Source organism: Bubalus kerabau, chromosome 4 (assembly GCF_029407905.1).
Source record: "Bubalus kerabau isolate K-KA32 ecotype Philippines breed swamp buffalo chromosome 4, PCC_UOA_SB_1v2, whole genome shotgun sequence".
NCBI classification, from domain to species: Eukaryota; Metazoa; Chordata; class Mammalia; order Artiodactyla; family Bovidae; genus Bubalus; species Bubalus kerabau.
The window spans coordinates 140538984-140559173 of NC_073627.1; the positions used below are offsets into that span (position 1 = coordinate 140538984).

At 42.1% G+C, this 20190-nt stretch overlaps 1 protein-coding gene across 1 annotated transcript in view; it reads right to left on the minus strand.

Annotated features, from left to right (window-relative positions):
• Window positions 1-20190, minus strand: part of EBF2 (EBF transcription factor 2) — a 221448-nt gene that overhangs the window by 36748 nt on the left and 164510 nt on the right. Inside the window, exons 8-10 of the mRNA XM_055578771.1 lie at window positions 12371-12488; window positions 10684-10814; window positions 9648-9774 (exon numbers count right to left, since the gene is read on the minus strand). Coding sequence (XP_055434746.1) covers window positions 9648-9774; window positions 10684-10814; window positions 12371-12488 — 376 coding nt within the window. The remainder of the gene's footprint in view (window positions 1-9647; window positions 9775-10683; window positions 10815-12370; window positions 12489-20190) is intronic.

Below are 20190 nucleotides of genomic sequence, written 5' to 3' on the forward strand. Positions count from 1 at the left end.
CCTTGTCTGGGATCTGCCTTAATTCCTAACCTTGACCAACTCTACCACCCTCAAAGGCAGGTGGACTTTGGTTTATCTCTCTGCAAAAACAAAAAGTTGGATTAAGTGTTTTCTCACACCCCTTGTAAGTTCTTGCATTATGATTCTAAGACTATTACTTATTTGTTGCTGTTCTTCAGTCATTAAGTCATGTCTGACTCTTTGTGACCCTGTAGCCGGTAGCCCACCAGGCTCCTCTGTCCTTGGGACTTCCCAGGTAAGAATACCTGAGTAGGTTGCCATTTGCTTCTCCAGGGGATCTTCCTGACCCAGGGATCAAACTCTTACATCTCCTGCATTGTCAGGCAGATTCTTTACCACTGACCCATCTGGGAAACCCATTATTTATTTATTTGGTGAAAGTGAAATTCTTCGAGAAGTGGAGATGGGTGGAGTTGAAGCCATGGGCTGTTGAATTGTCTTTAACTTTTGCTACACTGAAATCTCTCCCTATATCCATCTGTTTCAATGTAGCAAAGGTTCAGTGTCACCAATTGTTAAAAAAAGAACAAAGATAATATAGGAACACATTATTAAGAAGTGGTACCTGCCTTTGTGGATATAGGAACAAGAACACGAGGTGAGAACCAGGAGTGCACAAGTGAAAGATTAGATGGAAGCCTCTGATATTTAATTTTAAATGAAATATTAATTTAATATTTAATTACGCTTTGGTTTCAAGAAAAACTGCAGCAGCAAGACAGATTGTTTGAAGAAGGGAGTAATATACACGGTTAAGGAGACAACTGTAAAAATTAAAGATAAATTTCAAGGGTAAATCTAAATGCCACCACGGAACAGTTATGAATATGCTCTGCTTTCTGTAATATGTATTTAGAATATTATAGCTGAGAGCACCAGGCCATTAAGAGGCTGGGACGTCTCTAGCAAAACAACGGCCCCCTATTCTGGGGCTTCCAACGGAGACATCATTCCTCAGGCTCAGCCAAATGATGGATCCAAATTTTATAGGCAATGGGGGTGGAGGCAACTTCAGTAAAACTGCAGGCTACCAGGAGGGCTATTCATCCAACCTGTTTCTAGTGCAAACAGGGAACAATTGTACTCAGGCCAGTTTTTGATATCCGAATTGGGTATTTTTAACTAAAAATCAGATTCATTTCTTAAATGAGATTTTTTTTTTTTTTTCAGGATAATGCTATAGGGAAAAAAAAGAAATGTGATGTGGGTGAGCTATTAACATCTGAATCCAGCGTGCACATCTGTGCAGTGTGGCTCAGTGGATCCCCATGCCCAGCCCCAGGGAGGGGACTGTGCAGGGTATGATTTGGGGGGGCCATGGAATAACCTAGGCTTTTTGTTTCTCCACCCAACTGCTTCCTGATCTTGTCTACTTTCTTGTTGATTAACACCTGCTCCCAAATAATGAACAGAGTAATCAAATACCTTTGTTTGTGCTACAGTATTGGGTTGGCCAAAAAGTCCATTCAGGTTTTTCCATAAGCTATTTTTTCACGATATCTGATGGAAAAACCCAGAAGAACTTTTTGGCAAACCAATAAAAGATAAGGATTGTTCTGGGGAGGAAGTGAGTTGATGTGAATTGTTTGGTTTCTATAGGTGTCTCCATAGCCAGGGTGTTTTGGCAGCTTCCATATTCAACCACACACCTTGGGAAGCAGTTCTTTGGCCTGCACATGAGCCAGCTGGGCCCAATCGGCTCTTCCTTTGAAAACTCATTTCCCTTCAAACCACTTGCAGAGAGCACACATGCTCTCTGGCTGCCCTGGCCTTCTCTGTCACTTAAAAACCCTGGTTTCTAATCCAGACTCAGATATCAAAGGCATGATAAGGTGGGTCTTTCAAGAGTTCACCTTCTACAGTAGAGAACACATGCAAAAAAGTCTACTGTTGTTTACTCGCTAAGTCGTGTCCGACTCTTTGTGATCCCGTGGACTGGAGCCCGCCAGGCTCCTCTGACCATGGGATTCTCCAGACAAGAATACTGGAGTGCGTTGCCATTTCCTTCTCCAGGGGATCTTCCCAACCCAGGGATCGAACCTGTGTCTCCTGCGTTGACAGACAGATTCTTTACCACTGAGCCACCTGGGAAGCCAGCAAAAAAGTCCACCCTTGATCAAACAACAGTGAGGAAGGAAGCCAAAGAGAACTCATCATAGAAATTATGTATCCCACAGCCAAACACTTACAATAGTAAATTTTGTTCATATCTGTGTATTTCTATACAAAATATACTTGCATATCTACATTTCATATTCCCAGTGAGATAAATATCTTCCAATTTTTAGGTTAGAAAACTAACGTGAAGGACTTCCCTGGTAGCCCAGTGGATTAGAATCCACCTGTCAATGCAGGGGACATGGGTTTGATCCCTGGTCCCGGAAGATTCCACACGCTACAGGAAACTAAAGCCCATGCACCGCAACTACTGAGCCTGTGCTGCTAGAGCCCAGGCTCCACGACAAGAAGCCCGCACACCACAACTAGCAAAGACCCAGCGCAACCAAAAATCAATCAATCAATCAATCAATTTTAAAAAGAAAATGAAGGCAAAGAATGGTTAGGGGATTTGTCATAAAATGTGGACTCAAATCCAGACTTCTAAATTCTGTCACTGATGGTCTTCCACTCCAGGGCTAAGTTCTCTTAAGTTTAATGACAAAGTGGAGTTCCATTCTCAAATGCCTTGCTACAGACCTCCTCTCCCTGAATCCTTAAGATGCAGTAACCATGGTTACCTGAAAAAACAAGTAACCGTGGTCTCACTGGGTACCCCCTACCAGGATTATTTTTCTCCACTGCTAGTTTTCTGCAGCAAAGTCGGCCCGTGGAGTAGGGGACCTCTCCCCACTCACAAGCCTTGGCTGGTACCACCTCTAGGTCTCAAAGCACACAGAGGCAGTGGGACGTTTCCTGATGAGCTGGATGCTCGTGTGGAGCTCTTGACTCGGAAGCAGCAAGCTGCACTTCAGTAAATCGTGGTGGTTGGAGGAAAATAGACCTTCCTACATGTGCGAAGAAAACGTGTTGTTTTTCAGAGCCCTGATGTTTATGCGGTACTTGGCAGCAACAACCATGGGGAGCTGATTACTGCATTTTGCCTAATTATACCAGGTAAGTCCCATCTAATAGGCTTGGGTTTATTGTGGTGGTGTGTCCTTGGATACGGAAACCATCAACAGTTGGACCACAATCCATAAGATGTGAGTGGTGGGGTGAGGGCTGAGGGAGGGGAGGTTTGCTGGAAATTTCCTGCCCACCTCCTGCTTTTGGAGTCTCTTTCTAGAAAGTTCCACGTATGAGTAAATACTATTGTGTTTGTGGGGTAATGACTCAGTCTGAAAAGAACTGCCCCGTGTTGTCAAATACTTTACAAGCCAGGAAGTCACTGCAGCAGCCTGATGAGCAGGACTCAGCATTCCCAAACTCATTTCTTTGTTTAAAATACAGATTCTCAGACCCTCCCAAAAGATTAGAGTGCAATATGCCTGGAACAGGGTCCAGCATGATTGGTGTGTGTGTGCATGCGTGCACACGTGTGCTCAGTTGTGTCTGACTCATTGTGACCCCATGGACTGTAGCTCACCAGGCTCCTTTGTCCATGGGGTTCTCCAGGCAAGAATACTGGAGTGGGTTGCCATTTCCTTCTCCAGGGAATCTTCCCAACCGAGCAATCCAATTCGACTCTCTAGCATCTCCAGAGACCATATTGTACATACAGTTTTTAAGCTTTTCTTTTTTTAATATATCACCAATGTCTTTCATGTAATTAAATATCCATCCACAGCATTGCTTTTGGAGAAGGAAATGGCAAGCCACTCCAGTATTCTTGTTTGGGAAATCCCATGGACAGAAGATACTGGTGGGCTACAGTCCATGGGGTTGCAAAGAGTTGGACACGACTGAGCGACTCAGCACCCACAGCATTACTTTAATATCTAAGTTGTTTTTCAGTATAAGGATGTTTTGTTATTTATGATTGTTTACAATTTTTCAGTCCTGTTAACAGTGCTTCAACAGTGCTTATTAACAGTGCTTCAGAATAAACAACCTTCAGGAAAACTCAATTATTTCCCAAGTATATATTCCTAAAAGTAGAATTGTTGGGTTAAAGGGTACATACATTTTTTTTCTTTTAAGGCTAGTACCATCAGGGTATTCTCCTGAGAGTGGAGAACTATGTGTTAGAAAACCCCCACTTTCTTTTAATTTTGTCAACGTAGGTATTTTCATTTGTTTAAAAAAAAGTCTTTGCCACCTTGATAGGAAAAAAAAAATGTGATTCTGTGGTTGCCTTAATTTGCTTTTATTTGATTATTAATGTGGTTGGGATTTTTACAAACATGTTTATTGCTTGATTATATTCCTTCCTGAATTAACTCCTGATGTTCCTTGCTAGCTTTTAGAGAGTTTTCCCCCCTTAATTTATAAGACCTCTAACATTCACTTGTTTATCCATAATGCATAACATAGTGGCTGACAAAGAGTAGGCATAAAATGAACTTTGCTCAACAAGTAAATGAATATTTTTATGTGTAGGATATTATGTCATAGATAACAAATATGGTTTCAGTTTGTCCTTATCTTTTCGATTTAATAATGGAAACTTAGACATGCAAACATTTTCTTTTCATGTAATCACATATTTATGCTCAGTGGTTTCTGTCTTTGGGATCAAGCTTTTAGCAAGGCTCAAGTATAATAAAATTTTTAAATGCCTACATTTTAAAAAATTAATTAATGCCTACATTTAATTAAAATATTTAATTCAAGTATGCTTCATTTTGTGATATGAAATTAGATATATAACTTTTTAAAATGCTTAATTAGTTGGCCCCACACCATTTGTTAAAAATTCCATATTTTCCATGTTGACTTGAGATGTCTCCTCATCCATACAAATACTTTTGTATTTGTACTAGTTGTGTGCACAAAAACTGTTTATTTTTAAGTGTTTTCTTCTGTTGCATGACATTTCTGTGTGTTCCTGCAAAACCCCATATTCTTCTAATTACCGAAACTTAACATAGGTTTTAAAGTCTGGTAGGGCAAAGCCCTCTCATTTTTCAAAATGAGGGGTCCTATTTTAGCACCTTTATTTTTGCAGGTGAACTTTTGTAAAGTTTTCCCCAAACATTTTGTTGGTCCTTTGATTGGCATTGTGTTAAATTTATTCATTAATTGACATCTTTACAATATTAAATCTTCCCACCTCTCCACCAGCTGGAAGTATTTTGTCCTTCCTCTGAACTCCCTCAGCACTTTATACCTTTTTAAAAAATCACTTTCTAAGCTATACCCACCCAATTTTTCAAACCTGAAACCTGAGTCACTCCCTCCCTTTCCTTCCCCAACCTTCACCCCATCCAATCAATCATCAAGTCCCGTCAATGCTACCTCCTAAATTTCATCCACTTCTGCCTGTCCCCACCACCGGCACTCCAGTCCAAGCTGCCATCATTTCTGGCTGGGGCCACCACACTGGCCTCAAACTGACCTCCCTGAATCCATCCTAGGTTCCAAACCATTCTCTCTGCTGCAGCTAAAAGGCTCTTTGAAAAGGCAAATCTGACCATGGCACTCCCAGCTTTAAACTATTCCAATAGCTCCCCATGGCACTTGGGATGCAGCCAAACAAGCAGGTTCAACCTCTCTTCCAGTTTGAACCCAACCTCTCTTTCACATTCTTTCTTCCCCGTTCCTAGTTACCGCCAAATACATCCCACATTCTTTCCTACCCCAGGGCCTTTGCACGTACTGTTTCCTGTGTTTGAACTGTCCTTAACCTTCTCCATTGGCTTAAGATTCCTCTGATATATATCCCCAGCATCCTCTATCACTCATCACATTTGTAATTCCTTGTTCAAGTCAGCCTCCATGATGATAACACTAATAATATACACCTTTCCAATAATAAGCTATAGCTGCTCTCTATGTCAAACGCTTTCCATGCACAGGTGTTCTACACCTGGCTTGTACCATTTTATGACAGCAGGTTGTTGACTTTTCAGGAATGCTGTGGGCCAGCTGATGTCATATTGGTAGTTTGAAATCAGCCCTGGTGACAGTACCTGCACCATGGAAATCAGCAAATACAACAGACCAACGTGGGGCATGTTCAATTGATGCTTGCTTTAGGAGTAAGTCAACCATGTCTCAGCACATAAGGAAAACAGAACTCTTTGCTGATGTGCATGCATGTTAAGTCACTTCAGTCATGTCCTACTCCTTGCTACCCTATGATGTGCCGACACTGCATTGCTAAACATAGGTCAGCAGGCAGGATAGCCAGAGACCTGAGTCCTTGTTCTGACTCCACCTTGAATTGAACAGGCAAGTCATTTCTCCCTGGGTCTTAGCTTTCTCATCTGCAACAGATGGAGTTTGATCCAATGTTCTTTGATGTCTTATTATCTTTAAAATTAGATTTACAGGTAACATAAAATCTATTATCTTGACTACTGTGTGGGCTCCTTTTCTTTTTTTTTAACCAAGCACTGTGTTTTCTGTGAATCATTTAGGCTCCTCTATTCTCTCTGGCAAGTTCCTTCTTTACTTTTGAAATGTCACTCTATGGTCAGCTCCTCCAGAAAGCCTTCCTTGGTTTCCCAAAATGAGCCACCCCTGCTCAGTGCTCCTATAGCCCCTTTTGGATTTATATCTCTTTTAGGACTCAGCATGACTATTATAATCTACAGGTGTCTCTCTCTCTCTCTATCTAGAACTGTAAACTGCTAGAGGAACACTGATATTACTGACTTTGTGCCTTGAGTGATAATTTAGAGCTGATGTTCGTTTATTGAATATATAGATTACATGGTTACCTGGGTCCTATCTTCAGAACTTCAGATTTAATTAGTCTGGGATCCAGCCTGAGCACTGATGCATTAAAGTGCGACCAAGGATGACAACCTCTGCTTTTGAAGGAATGTTATACATTTACACAGACACACACGTATGCACATGTAAACATATATGGCTCCAAACATCTATAGCCCCACTGAGTATTGCTTGTTTGTTACTTCCGAAGAGAATTGAGGATTAATTGCAATGCAGTTTTTATTCATCCTGCCTATCACCTTACAGGGCAGACCTGTCATCCATATTACAGTGGGTGCATTTGAGAAAGCAAAACTCTATGTGTGAAATGAAACCCATTCCTCACCTGACTCCAGGGACAGTCCAAGCTCCTGTTTCCTCCTACTCACTGACCACTCCATTTCTGTGTCCTTCACAGGCTCCTCCTTGTTTTCCTGAGCCTTACACTTAGCGCTTCTGATGCACCTGCCATCTTTAGACCTCTTCCATCTTGTAGCTATACTCCCTTCCATGGCCTCTCATCCAGCCCAGTGGCTTTAAATCCCATCTGGATGCTGACTACTCCCTTGTTTGGCATCCTCAGAGTTTTCCCATGCAAACCCCTTGTCCTACCTGCCTTTCCCACCTCATCTCCCATTGACTCCACTCTAGCCACACTGGCATTCTTGCTCTTCCCCAATGATGCCAGGCTTATCCCTGCCTCTCAGACTGTCATCTTTTCTCTGTCTAGGACATTTGCCCCCAACCGATTGACTGCCAGGTGCTATTCTAGCTAACAGTGGTGAACCACAGAAAACACAGCTCTGAGGAGGCCTAGGGACAGAGGAAATGTGAATGGACAGGAGAGGAGGTCAAAGAGATAAGGGGGATGGGGACAGATTTCCACACCTGCGACACATATCTTGGGATTCCCTGATGGCTCAAATGGTAAAAGAGTCTGCCTGCAATGCAGGAGACCTGGGTTCGATCCCTGGGTCGGGAAGATCCCCTGGAGAAGGAAATGGCAACCCATTCCAGTATTCTTGCCTGAAAAATCCCAGGAGGAGCCTGGCAGGCTACAGTCCATGGGGTTGCAAAGAGTTAGACACGACTGAGAGATTTTACTTCACTTCAAAACACGCCTCTGCTCAATGTTCCTTTCTCAGAGAGACCCTCCCTCATTCTCTATCCCTTCCTTATCATTGTCTGAAATTATATCATGTATGTTCTATGTTGACTGTCTCTGCCTATAGTAGGCAAGGTTTATTAAGATGGAGGACTTTATCTTGCCCACTTTTATATCCCAGAGCCTAGAACTGTGCTAGCCCATGGTAGGCATGTAATAAATGTTCATTTGAATGACTGAAAAAGCTGTATCCCTTTGGGAGCTAGAATAGTAAATATTTTATAAATATTTTATTGCAAGTAACCAAACCAAGACATGCCTATCTCAGAAGAGAAAACTCAATGACAAAATGTTAAACATATACCTAAAATCATCCTTTTCCTTCTACTCCTAATTGATTGCTAATCAAACAATTTACACTTAAATAATAATAGGAGGCTAAGTCCGAATAAGGAATAAAACACTATAAAATAATATTATTAGAAATTTATAATAGGTCAGGTATATTTTCTTGATGATTTCTATACTTCTTTCCCTATACCTCTTATTTTTTTGTTCAGAGTAACAATATTCTGACTTCCCTGGTGGCTGAGTGGTAAAGAATCTGTCTGCCAATGCACAAAAAGCAGGTTGAATTCCAGGGTCAGGAAGATCCCCTGGAGGAGGAAATGGCAACCCACTCCAGTATTCTTTGCCTGGAGAATCCATAGACAGAGGAGCCTGACGGGCTACAGTTGATGGGGTCGCAAAAGAGTCAGACACGACTTAGGGACTAAACAACAATATTCTAGCGGGTCTCCCTGCCTTCAGCTGTTCCCCAACTAACTCAGGTTTCCTTTCCTGCTTTGCCTAGCTAAGTTCTAGTCTAAGTTCCATCTCATGGATCCCCACAGCTGTTGAACCAGCTTTTTCTTTCCTCCAGACATCAACTCACCTCATCCTCTGCGTCTTTGCACTTAAGACTCCCATAGGAGGAACATGCTTCCTTTTTCTCTTTGCCTATCCAAATCCTCCCATCCTTAAAAATGGTCTTCAGTATCATCTCCTCCTTGAACCCCATCCCTCTACTCTAGTTCATAGTAAACTCCCTTTTTGTGAAATTCATATTCCATTCTTTGGAAATACTAAACAATTTGAACACTCTTAATTCGCCAGCTGCTCTGTTGCCTTCTCCAATAGTTTCTAAATTTCCAAATAGGGACCATGTCTTCTATGTTATTGTACCTTCCACCTGGAAAAAAGTAGTAGATACAATGTAGGCGTTCAATAAATATTGAACCAATTAGATCATTTCTACTTTCATAAAGTTTTAATATAATTTGAATCCCTCTGCAGCATCATTAGGCAACTTTCCTGAATCCTTTTCAAGAAAATTTCGTGATAGCCAGCAACTCTGTCAAATATTTTATCTGATTTGTTTGGATAAAAGTCTATTCTAGCATGGTTCCAGCTGAGTTAAATTCATAAGGATGGAATCCTGAAATGAGCTGCCATGACCATTTCCCAGACTGTGCAGAAATTGCTTACATAAAACACAGCATTAGATCAACACATCCCCTTTCAATGCCTATGACCCAGTCCACTCTTGCCACTCCAGTAGAAAGACCTATAAACGTTAGAATGATTATAAAGTGGGTAGACTGGGAACCAGAGCAAAAGGGAACCAGGAACCAGTCTCCCTTGGAATAATTTTCTTACCCACCTGTGTAAATGAACCTCCCTGGAGCTCCTTTGCAGAACTGTTTGGATTTGTAAGACAATGTCACTTCTACGACCCCAGGGATGTGCCGAGGAGGAGTCTGCACTCTGATGGCATGAGGAGTTATTAGCTGAGGAATGAATAGGCAGGGAAATAAAGTATTTATTATACATTATCACAGATATACTGAACACAGAAGCCTCGTCCACTGCTATCTCCCAGGGCAAACTGGTGCACTCATGGCACCCCTTGTGCCATGAACACCCTGTCCCTGTGTCTCAAGTGTTTCTGTCTCCTACCCTGGAATTACCTTTCAATCCAACCTGTCTATCCTTCCCTTCCTATTAGCCCAGCTCAAGTACCCGCCCCCAACCTCCTGTGTCCACCTAACCCCCATCCATGTAGTCATTCCCTCCCCCAATTCCTACACTGCCATGACCTCACAGATGGATTTGGCAATTTCCATATCCAACTTAGCACTGTTATATATCTTTTTGTAACTTGTCTTGTTTTTTTCTCATCACAGTAGAAAAATTGGAAACTAGAGAAAAATAAAAAAATGTTACCATTGCATAACCCAGAGATAGCCATTATTCATCTTTGGCACATTTCCAGTACTTTTCTAAGGATGTGTTATATAATCACATTTTACATCCATAGATACTGTTGTCCTGATTTTTTTCATTTAGCATTATATTGTAAGCATGTTCCCTTTTCCTGTGTAATTAGAAATCTTTCAAATATAATTTTTAAGTAAATGATGATACTTTATTTGTTTAACCATTCTCCTAGTACCCAATGTCTAGCCAATTTCTAATTTTTCACAATTATAAACAATACTTATTACAGTGAATATTTCTTTTTAAGGGATCCATGCCTGCAGGAAATTGTGGCTTACATGTCTTTTAATCCTGGTACCCCACTTATAATAGGTACTCAGTAGTGTGTGTGTGTGTGTTCATGTTGTTGAGATTGCAGAATTACTAGTTTCCCCAGATCAAAACAAAGGAAATCAGGGAAGTGAGTTGCCTTTGCCTACCTCACTCCATACAAGCATGGTCCCAAACACCACTTGGAGGCCATCAAAGAAGTTGTCCCCAATAATGATGACCATGGCTCCTCCAGTGGTCCAGCCTTCACTTGGGCTAATGGCTTTGATGCATGGAGTTGCTAAAAAGATAGGAAAGAAAAAGTCAAGTCTGTCTTTTGGTCGTTGAAGTTTGGAGTTCGGGGACTGACTGCTCTTGAAAGCTCTTGGTTATCTAAGAAGTTCAAGTTGAGCTTTGCTGACTTGCCATCATTCCCTAATTGGTTGTTGGTTTTCACCAGGTCATTAAAGCCTAATGAGTTGACCACTATATATGAAAACACTTAGCTAATTGTGCAAAGGGTGTTTTTAGAACTCTGTTGTTTTTCCCCATATTTTATAAGTTGATCACACTGGAAATGTGTAAATCCCTTTTCTCTCCCCACCTCCTCTGCCTCAAGATGTTAAGATTTACAAGGTCTGTTAATGTGCTAGAGAAAGAAGGAAAAAGTAAAATCTACCATAGTTGAAGACTTTTTTTTTTTTTGGCTGTATCAAGAGACAATTTCTAATCACTTTCCTAACTTTGTAGGAAGGATTTTCCCTCCCTTCTTCCATATGTTCGAGGCCTCTGGACTTTACATCCCAACAGGAACCCAATATGGTTTTCAGGCCATAACTAAAGTCAATCCATCACTCCATTTCCAGAGCTGACAGGGTCAGAGGTGGAGGAGAACTTTGGCAGGACTCCAAAAACATGAGCCCCCTTTGAACAGCCAGTCAATCACATCCAATCAGTCAAAAGAAACTGGATGGGTTCCTAGTTCTGAACCCTGGGATTTTCTTCTCCCCTTTCAGTGCCCGCTGCGGGAGAATTAACACCACTCCAAATTCTTTACTGATTCAATCATTTTCTTTCAGTTCATTAATTCCTATTTGAAATGATACAAGACACATTTTAAGGGCTGAGTTGGGGTGGGGGCTGGTGGGCAGTATACAGCAAGACAATACACAAAAATAGGAGCCTCACTTAGCCATTCATTCTGTATTACAAGAGCTTCTTACACCAATGAGTTGGGGAGCATGCACAAAAAAGAACTTGGATGGGATTTGCTTAGGTTTGTCAGTTATCTTCCTTGATATACTTTAATTTTTCGGACAACTTGAAGTTTAGCTGTTACCGGTATTCCTAATTACTTTAATGCACTTGGAAAAATTACCCAGAGCAGACCATGATTTTTTCTTGTCCAAGCAAACAAAAATCAATTAGTGTCAGTTTCATTCTGCACATTGTTTTGTTTTGCCTACAATCTGCTTAAGCGCACATCTGACACTTATTCATACATGTCTGGCATGGTAATGTTCCTGTTTAACTAAGATGTCATAGCACTACATTTGCCTGAAATGCCCATCTAGCAAAAAAATAAAGAGAGAGAGAGAAAGAAAAACTGACAGAACTGAATGAAAGAGCCAGAGAGTGGCAAGGACCTGAATACTGGCTGGGAGATGTGTGGGGATCATAACAGAGCAGGAAGAAGTCAATGTTTACAGCTTCATTTTAAATTTTAAAATCCACTCAGTCTTGCGGACATTCTCCACTCCTACTCAGAGACATCAATTTCACATTCAAACCAGGAAAAATTTGTGAAGAGCGTCATTTGTCTGCCAGGCTCAGTCCCTCCGGAAAGCACAGCCCTACCTTCCGACGGGTCCAGCCTTCTGGCTCTCCGTCCATGCTTCGAGTTGTTGTGAACAAACATGTTGTCGGAAACAGCCAGCACATGTCCATCCACATTCACTGTTGTTGACAATACGACCTGCAGATTTCAAGGAAGAAGGATGAGGGGGAGGGGGTTGAGTTAATTTCTCAGTAAGTCATAAAAGTCACAAAACTGTTTTGTTAGACTTCCGTGTGGCTAATGAGAGATGGACCGGAATTTAGGGACAAGCCCTGCTCTTGGCATCTGAATGGGTTCTCCTCCTCCTGTAACAATGGCAGAGCATTATGGAAAAAGAGGCCAGCCTTCACCCATGTGTTGTTACCTATTTGTGCTCAAACTATGCCCAGGTGAGGAAGTGGGGAAGTTGGCAATCTGCCCATAGCTTCTAGAAACTTCATCTCAATCAAAGGACTTGGACCATCATTCCCAGGTGACCCTCGGGCTGGAGTCACAACAAGGAGCTGATTGTGTCTGATTGGGAAGCTAAGATGGAAACACCAGCTGGGAGGTCATCTCTCAGGAGTGGGTTCTTGAACATCTGACGTGTGCTAAAGTAGTGCTGGGCATGCATGTACTGCCTGATGAGCTCTATCTGGTTTCTCCCACACCAGAGAGCAGCGACTAAGATGCTCAGACTTTGGGTGAGAAAGTAAAGTTGTGGAATTCAGCGTTGAAAATATAGGACATTTAGTATCTAACCAGATGAAAGGGAAGAGATGGGTGTGGCATAGTGGAAGGGTGTGGATTTGCAGTCAGAGAGAACTGAACCCAAATCCCATGCCTGCTCCTTCCAATTGAGAACCTCTGATGGATTACTTGGGCTTCCCTGGTGGCTCAGACAGTAAAGAATCTGTCTGCAATGTGGGAGACCTGGGTTCAATCCCTAGGTTGGGAAGATCCCCTGGAGAAGGGTATGGCAACCCACTCTAGTATCCTGGCCTGGAGAATTCCATGGATTATATAGATGGATTATTTAACCTTTTTGGATCTCCGCTTCCCAGTCTGTAAAACATATACAACATTGCCTATCTTGAGGGCTGAATGAGATAAAAGAAGAATAAAATGAGAAAATACATGTAAAACATTCATGGATGAGTTCCCATCCTCGTGGCCTTATTCTCGCCTTGTTTGACTAGTCAACAGGACAGAGAACTTTACTCATGGAGCCTCTCCAATAGTCTAAGCTCTGGGGCAAGAGAAGGCTCCAGTAGGGGGAATTAACTCCCACAAGGCATGGTCCCTACCCTCAAAGAGCTTACTTTCATGCTGGAGGAGCATGGCAAACAAGTAAAACAAGCAGCACATAGAATGAGGTTGGACTGAGTTCTATGTGTGTGCTGCAGATCAGGGTGCAAGGGAAATTCAAAGAGGTGGTGATCAGTCAAGGCTGGAGCAGTGGGAAAACACAGCAGAAATGCATGGACTTGGGCATATCCACCACCTACTTACTGACCGAGGAAGGTGAGTCACCTGTTAGTTACATGTGGCAATTCTTTGTGTTTGAGAAAGGAACTTCTTATATACATACTCTCTCTCTCTCTCTCTCTCTCTATATATATATATATACCTGAGGAAAGAGATTAAATAGATATGTCCACTCCCAAATTAAACTTGCTGATACTCTATTTGGAATTTTTTGCCCACCCTTGAAGAGTTTGCCTGCAATGCAGGAGACGCAGGAGACCCAGGTTCAATCCCTGGGTCGGGAAGATCCCCTGGAGAAGGGCATGGCAACCCACTCCAATATTCTTGCCTGGAGAATCCCATGGACAGAGGAGCCTGGTGGGCTACAGTTCACAGGGTCACAAAGAGTTGGACACGACTGAAGCAACTTAGCACACACTTCCTTACTTATTAAATAAAGAGGGGATAAACCTGGACCTTGCCTTACCTCTTAAGAGGTAATATTTTATATTAATACAAAACAAGATTCACTCAGTGGCATGTCACATCTCTTTACCATGAATTATTTCAAACGAACAAAATAAACATAATGAATCTCCTTTTTTTTTAAGTGAAATTTACATGCAATTACTGTACAATTTTGATAAATGGATATACCCAGGTAATCCACACCATATCACAATATAAAACATTTCTGTCTCCCCAGAAAGTTATTTGGGCCTCCTTTCAGTCTGTCCTACCCAATACACTTTTCCAAAGCAATACTCTCCTGATTTCTTTTTAACCTCAAATAGGATTTCAGATGGCATCTTTTTTTTTTTCAATTGAGGTATAGTTGCTTACAAGATTGTGTTAGTTTCTGATGTACAATGAAGTAAAAATTTTTTATATATATTGTAATATAATATGGATTTGGAAGAACCCTTAAAACTATGAGCCCACAAAGTATGTCACCTAGCCTGGTGCCACGAGCATGACAGTGGCATTCAGAAGTTTTTACGTGGACACAGTGGGCTGCGTTTATTAACTCAGACGCAGTGGTCACTGTCTGCTATGTATCGGGTATTATTACATCAGGCCTTGGAGGCTGTAAGACCACAGAACGATGTGTTCCTGGTCAACGAGTGTGTCTCCCACACTTAGCTTCTCCACTAGTGAATTCACTACCTGTTTCATGGCCCTGCTCACTGTGAAATCAGAACTTGAAGGAGCCTCCATAGTCATTCAGAAAATTACTATCAGTGTAATTGCTCACAATTCAGGGATGCAGCCGTCTAGCTCCAAATCTGTTTTCAATTGTGTCCTTGTTAACATATTAAGAGTCTGGGGAAAGGCCTTCCAGAAAGTTCCTATCATGCAGTGGCCACCATAAGGCAGAGACCTGCATCACTTTCTGCCAGGACATAAGGCACATACTCTTACAGGGCGTTTCAGCAGAGCAGAGGGTGGCGTCGCAAAGGGAGGGAGGAGTCGAGAGTCTCCTGGTTCCCAGAGTTAAGATGAGCACGAAGGCTGAAAGCAACCACCTCTGTCTCTGTTTACCCTCTGAAAATAATAGGAGAAGATGGAGGGAAAAAATGACGATTCGGATCAATTTTATAAATTGTGTGTGTGAATGGACATTGCTCTCATCCGTGGGGGGAGAAAAAAAAACAGAGGGTACTTCAGGCTTTCACTGCTAACGAGCTGTGCTGGGCACAAGGAGGGGAACCCCCGCCCAGGTGAGGATTATGTGGACATGAAGAGCATTCTCCCCAAGACCGCGTTAATTCATTCCACAGGCTCCTTGTTATACTGTACGTTCATGCTCCTTGTGCATTCCTGCCACAAAATATGGGGCTTTCTTGAGCCAGCTGATTTCATCATTGTCCATTTGGGTGGAGTGAGACTCAGTTCCAAAGAGAACATTTCCCGAATGACATACCCTGATGGTTCAGATGCACTTCATTATTTTCTATTAACAATGGAAATAAATTTTAATCTCTTGCTGGCTAGCGCTGGCTTCTCCTGACAGCAAGGGAATTAACCTGAATTATTTCAGTGTCTGCAAAATTTATTACAAGATTTTAAATTATGTCCAAATGTATGTGCGTGTGGCTGTATATATATCGCTATGAGGCGAGTCCCCGTTTTTAATATTCTAAATATCTTAAGACAGTGAGGTATCTAGGAAGGGCTGCCAATTTAACTGAATTTGCAAAATGTAAAGGATTTGATACACAAACTCCATCATGTGAAACCAGACATATTTGGTTGTTGTTCTTTTTTTTTCTTTTAAGGAATGGTTGTTGTTCTTGTACGTGGAGACACACACAAATACTGACTTTTCCATGCATTCCTTCTCCTTCCGAAAGAATGAAATACATGAGGGAGGCAAAGATACATTTGGTACACTCAAAGCTTCCAATTTAACTTCCTTCACTGTTTTCTGATGAACGATGACAACACTGATATTATTCTATTCAGAGAAGTTAAAGTTTCTGAATGTTTGAAGACTGAAGGAAGTGGACTGTGCATTCCAGCATCGTCTCCCTCCCAGGCCTTCCCCTTCCACAAGCCAACTTCTTTTCCCCAGTGAGTATTTCCTGGGTCATGAAGGCTGACCTTTCCCATCTGGAATCAATCAGTCAACCCCTGACAACTTCCTGAAACACCTCACTCCATTTCCTGTTCTCTCCCCCTTCTCCCTTTCCCCCTGGTTTGCTTCACTCTTCAAAACTGCAGGCCACAGCAGCTTAATGTTAGAGGGTCAGACACAGTTAGACTCCAAAACACTACACAAGGACACCTTTGACCTTCAAAAATCTTTACATCTTAGCCAAACAAATCAAGGTCAACATTTCTTACCATTACCTTGTTAACTATTTGTAGGCATCTTTGCCAACGATCTTCTGATCCTAGAATCATCCATACCACTTGTTCTTCTAAGATCATAAACTGATCTGTCTTAGAAGTAGCAAGTGGAATATTGACAAAGCGTGCCATTAGGAGGTACGTGAAACTAGAAAATCTCGAGTATTTTAACAAACATATGAATAGGATTCCTTCCGTCTCATCAATGTCTCCTATCACCTATACCTTATACCTGGTTTTTCTAAAGCTCTCAGACTCTCTTGGCATTGCTGTTTCACTGGCACGGCCCAAAAGGATGACAATTAGGAATACAGATGTCCATAATTTGTATGGGATGGACCTCCGGCTTTTGCTGTTGACACTGGTGACAGCTTTCATTCGTTTCTCAGAGTCAGTGTATCTGTATTTCAACTCAAAGCTCCAGTAGGAAGGCCTGCTGATCTGAAAACTAAGCATTGTAGCTGATGGCTGTCCTCCACTGGCACGCTTCAACTCAACACAAACAATAACGAATGATGTTCGTGCAAACGTGTTTCCTGGGTGGCTTGGTGGTAAAGAACCTGCCTGCCAATGCAGGAGACTTGGATTCGATCCCTGGATTGGGAAGATCCCCTGGAGAAGGAAACGGCAACTCACTCCAGTATTCTTGCCTGGGAAATCCCATGGACAGAGGGGCCGGTTGGCCTACGGTCCATGAGGTTGCAAAAGTGTCAGACACGACTTAGCAACTAAACAGCAACATTCACACAAATATCATTTAAGACTCGGTTGCTTTCAGTCAAGGTGCCGAGAAAGAGAAATAGGGATCAACAGAAATCACTTTCATTTTTTTACAGCGAGAGTAACTTTCCACATGTTGCCATTCCTCATTTTTGCTTAGCGCCATCTCTCATTTTTAGTGAGACCAGATCAATAAATAGCAACCAACTGGAGCAGCTGGCACAGTGACAGTATAGATTCCATTTTGAATCATCCAATTAAATGGGAGTTTTAGCTGAATATACAGAAATGGAAACATCAGTAAAATGTTTGTGTCTCCCCTTAAAAAAAAAAAAGGTAATGTAAGAACAAAAGCTATAACTGTGTTAGCAGACCGCTCAAAGTCCTCAAGAAAATGGATGGCTTTCTCACATTATATTTTTCTTCTCATCACCCAAGAGCAGTCCTGTGACCCCTACTCTAATAATTTATGCAAAGAAGGAGCTGAGTTGTAAAGAGCTCCTTCCTGCCCAAAACAGGCCATGGTGGGAGTTGCCCTTTTGGTGGACACATCTGTTAATCTGCCCATACAACCAGTTTTCCAATAGAGGAGTTGTTCCTTTCGTATCAGAAATGATATCACGTAACAGCAGGATTTTTACCACCCTGATTTACTCCCACCGTTGGGTTATTCTGGGCACTCCCAGGTGGTGCAGAACCCACCTGGCAACGCAGGAGACTCAAAAGACTCAGTTTGATCCCTGGGTGAGGAAGATCCCCCGGAGGAGGAAATGGCAACCCACTCCAGTATTCCTGCCTGAAAAAAATCCCATGGACAGAGTGGCGGGCTGCAGTCCACGGGGTCACAAAGAGAGTTATTTTTACACCTCACTCTGAAATGTCTATGGATTTTTGGAACATCACACTGAAAAAAAAAAAATCTATGCTTCTCAAAACTCTGTAACTGTATGATTGAGTTGAGTCAGAGATCAGCTTGAATCCTATTCCCAGCCAAGCTTTCTCAGCTCATACCCAGGTGTTCCTACAAAGACCCTAAGTCTCACACAAGAGGGTAAAAGAAAAAGAGAAGTCAAAATGAAAAATGTGTGGAATGATTAACTGGTCTGCTCTTTGAAACAGACGAGAAACCCAGTGTCTATCTCTGTAAGTCGCTGGAGAATCATCATGTTGGCTGGAAACCTCCCTGAATGGATCAGAGCGGTGGCTTTGAAAATACACTCGATTCTACCATTAGTCAGACACATTTCCTCTCCATTTCAACAAGGGTATGGACAGAGGAGCCTGGTGGGCTACAGTTCATGGGGTCTCAGAGAGTCAGACATGACTTAGCAACTGAACAATAATAACAACAACATGCACCTTCTAGCTGAAGGTGGGGGCCTATGGTAGTTTAATCTATGTAAAGTTACAGTATGTAGCATTGATAGCCCACTCGAAGTGGAAGGCTCTGATACCTACTTATAAACATGCACCCACCAAGCTAAATAAAATGGCCTCAAAAATTCCTGTTATTTTGCCAAGCATGGAAAAAAATTCTTTATGACATTTTACATCTGGAAATGGAATTAAATTCATGATGTGCTTTTCCCTTATAACTGTTCAGTTGCTCTATATGTTATTTCAGCTTTCCCAAAGCATAACTATTATGTGGGATTTTATTTTCCACCTGTGGAAGGAGGAAAGAGACACAGAGACCATTAAAGGGACAGAGAAAATCAAGACAGGCTTCTGGTTGTGGTGGGCGATCAGATTTGGGAGTCCACACTGTGAGAAGAAATACTCCATTGATGTTTTTATACCCTGGCGAATTCTCACATTTGACCAGGGGAATCTGATGAAACAATTTTGTCTAAGCCTCCATAATTCAACCCAGGCAAAGAACAAACAAATTGGCTACTGCAAGTTGTTTCCCTCTACCTTTTATTCTTGGCACACATCATATTTTCAAGCCAGATTTAAAGCCCGGATTCTTCTTTGTTACTAGACTCCAGAGTCTCCAAAATTACCTTTAAACACCTACATACCCCGTAAGTATGGATTCTGTCATCTTTTTTTTTTTTAAAGGAATTCCCAGAATTCTTAGCAATTGCTGTTGTTTCATATTCCCCGAGGCTACATTTTCTGTTCAGTTGAGTATCAAGTAGCAATCGAGAGAACGCCAAGTTGATTGCTGTTGAGACAGATGTGGGGCGTTCTGGAGTTGCTCACAGCCAGGGAGGGGGCCATGGCATTCATGACCTAAGTACTGAGAAGATACGTTCTGAAGGCACCAGACAGCTCTGTGTTTTCGTGAGTCAGAGGCATTTTGTGACCTTCCAGGCACTGTGTCACATGCAGTGCAGGCCGACAGAAAGCACTGTCACTGCCTCACAGTGCTCACTACGCAATGATCCATGTGAGTCAGTCGCTCAGTCATGTCCAGCTCTTTGTGACCCCATGGAGCCTGCCAGGCTCCACTCTCCATGGAATTCTCCAGGCAAGAATACTGGAGTGGGTAGCCATTCCCTTCCCAGGACATCTTCCCGACCCAGGGGTTGAACCCAGATCTCCCGCATTGCAGGCAGATTCTTTACCATCTCAGCCACCAGGGAAGCATGCAATCAATAAAGCAGAACAAATGCCACACTGGGACTTCCCCATGGTCCAGTGGCTGAGACTCCAAGTTCCCAAAGCAAGGAGCCTGGGTTCGATCCTTGGTTGGGAAACAAAGATCCCACAGGCTGCACTTAAGACTCAGCCTAGCCAAATAAATAAATTTTTTTTTTTAAAAAAAGAGCAAACAGTACACATAATGAGGAAGTATTACTATATGGTAATACAT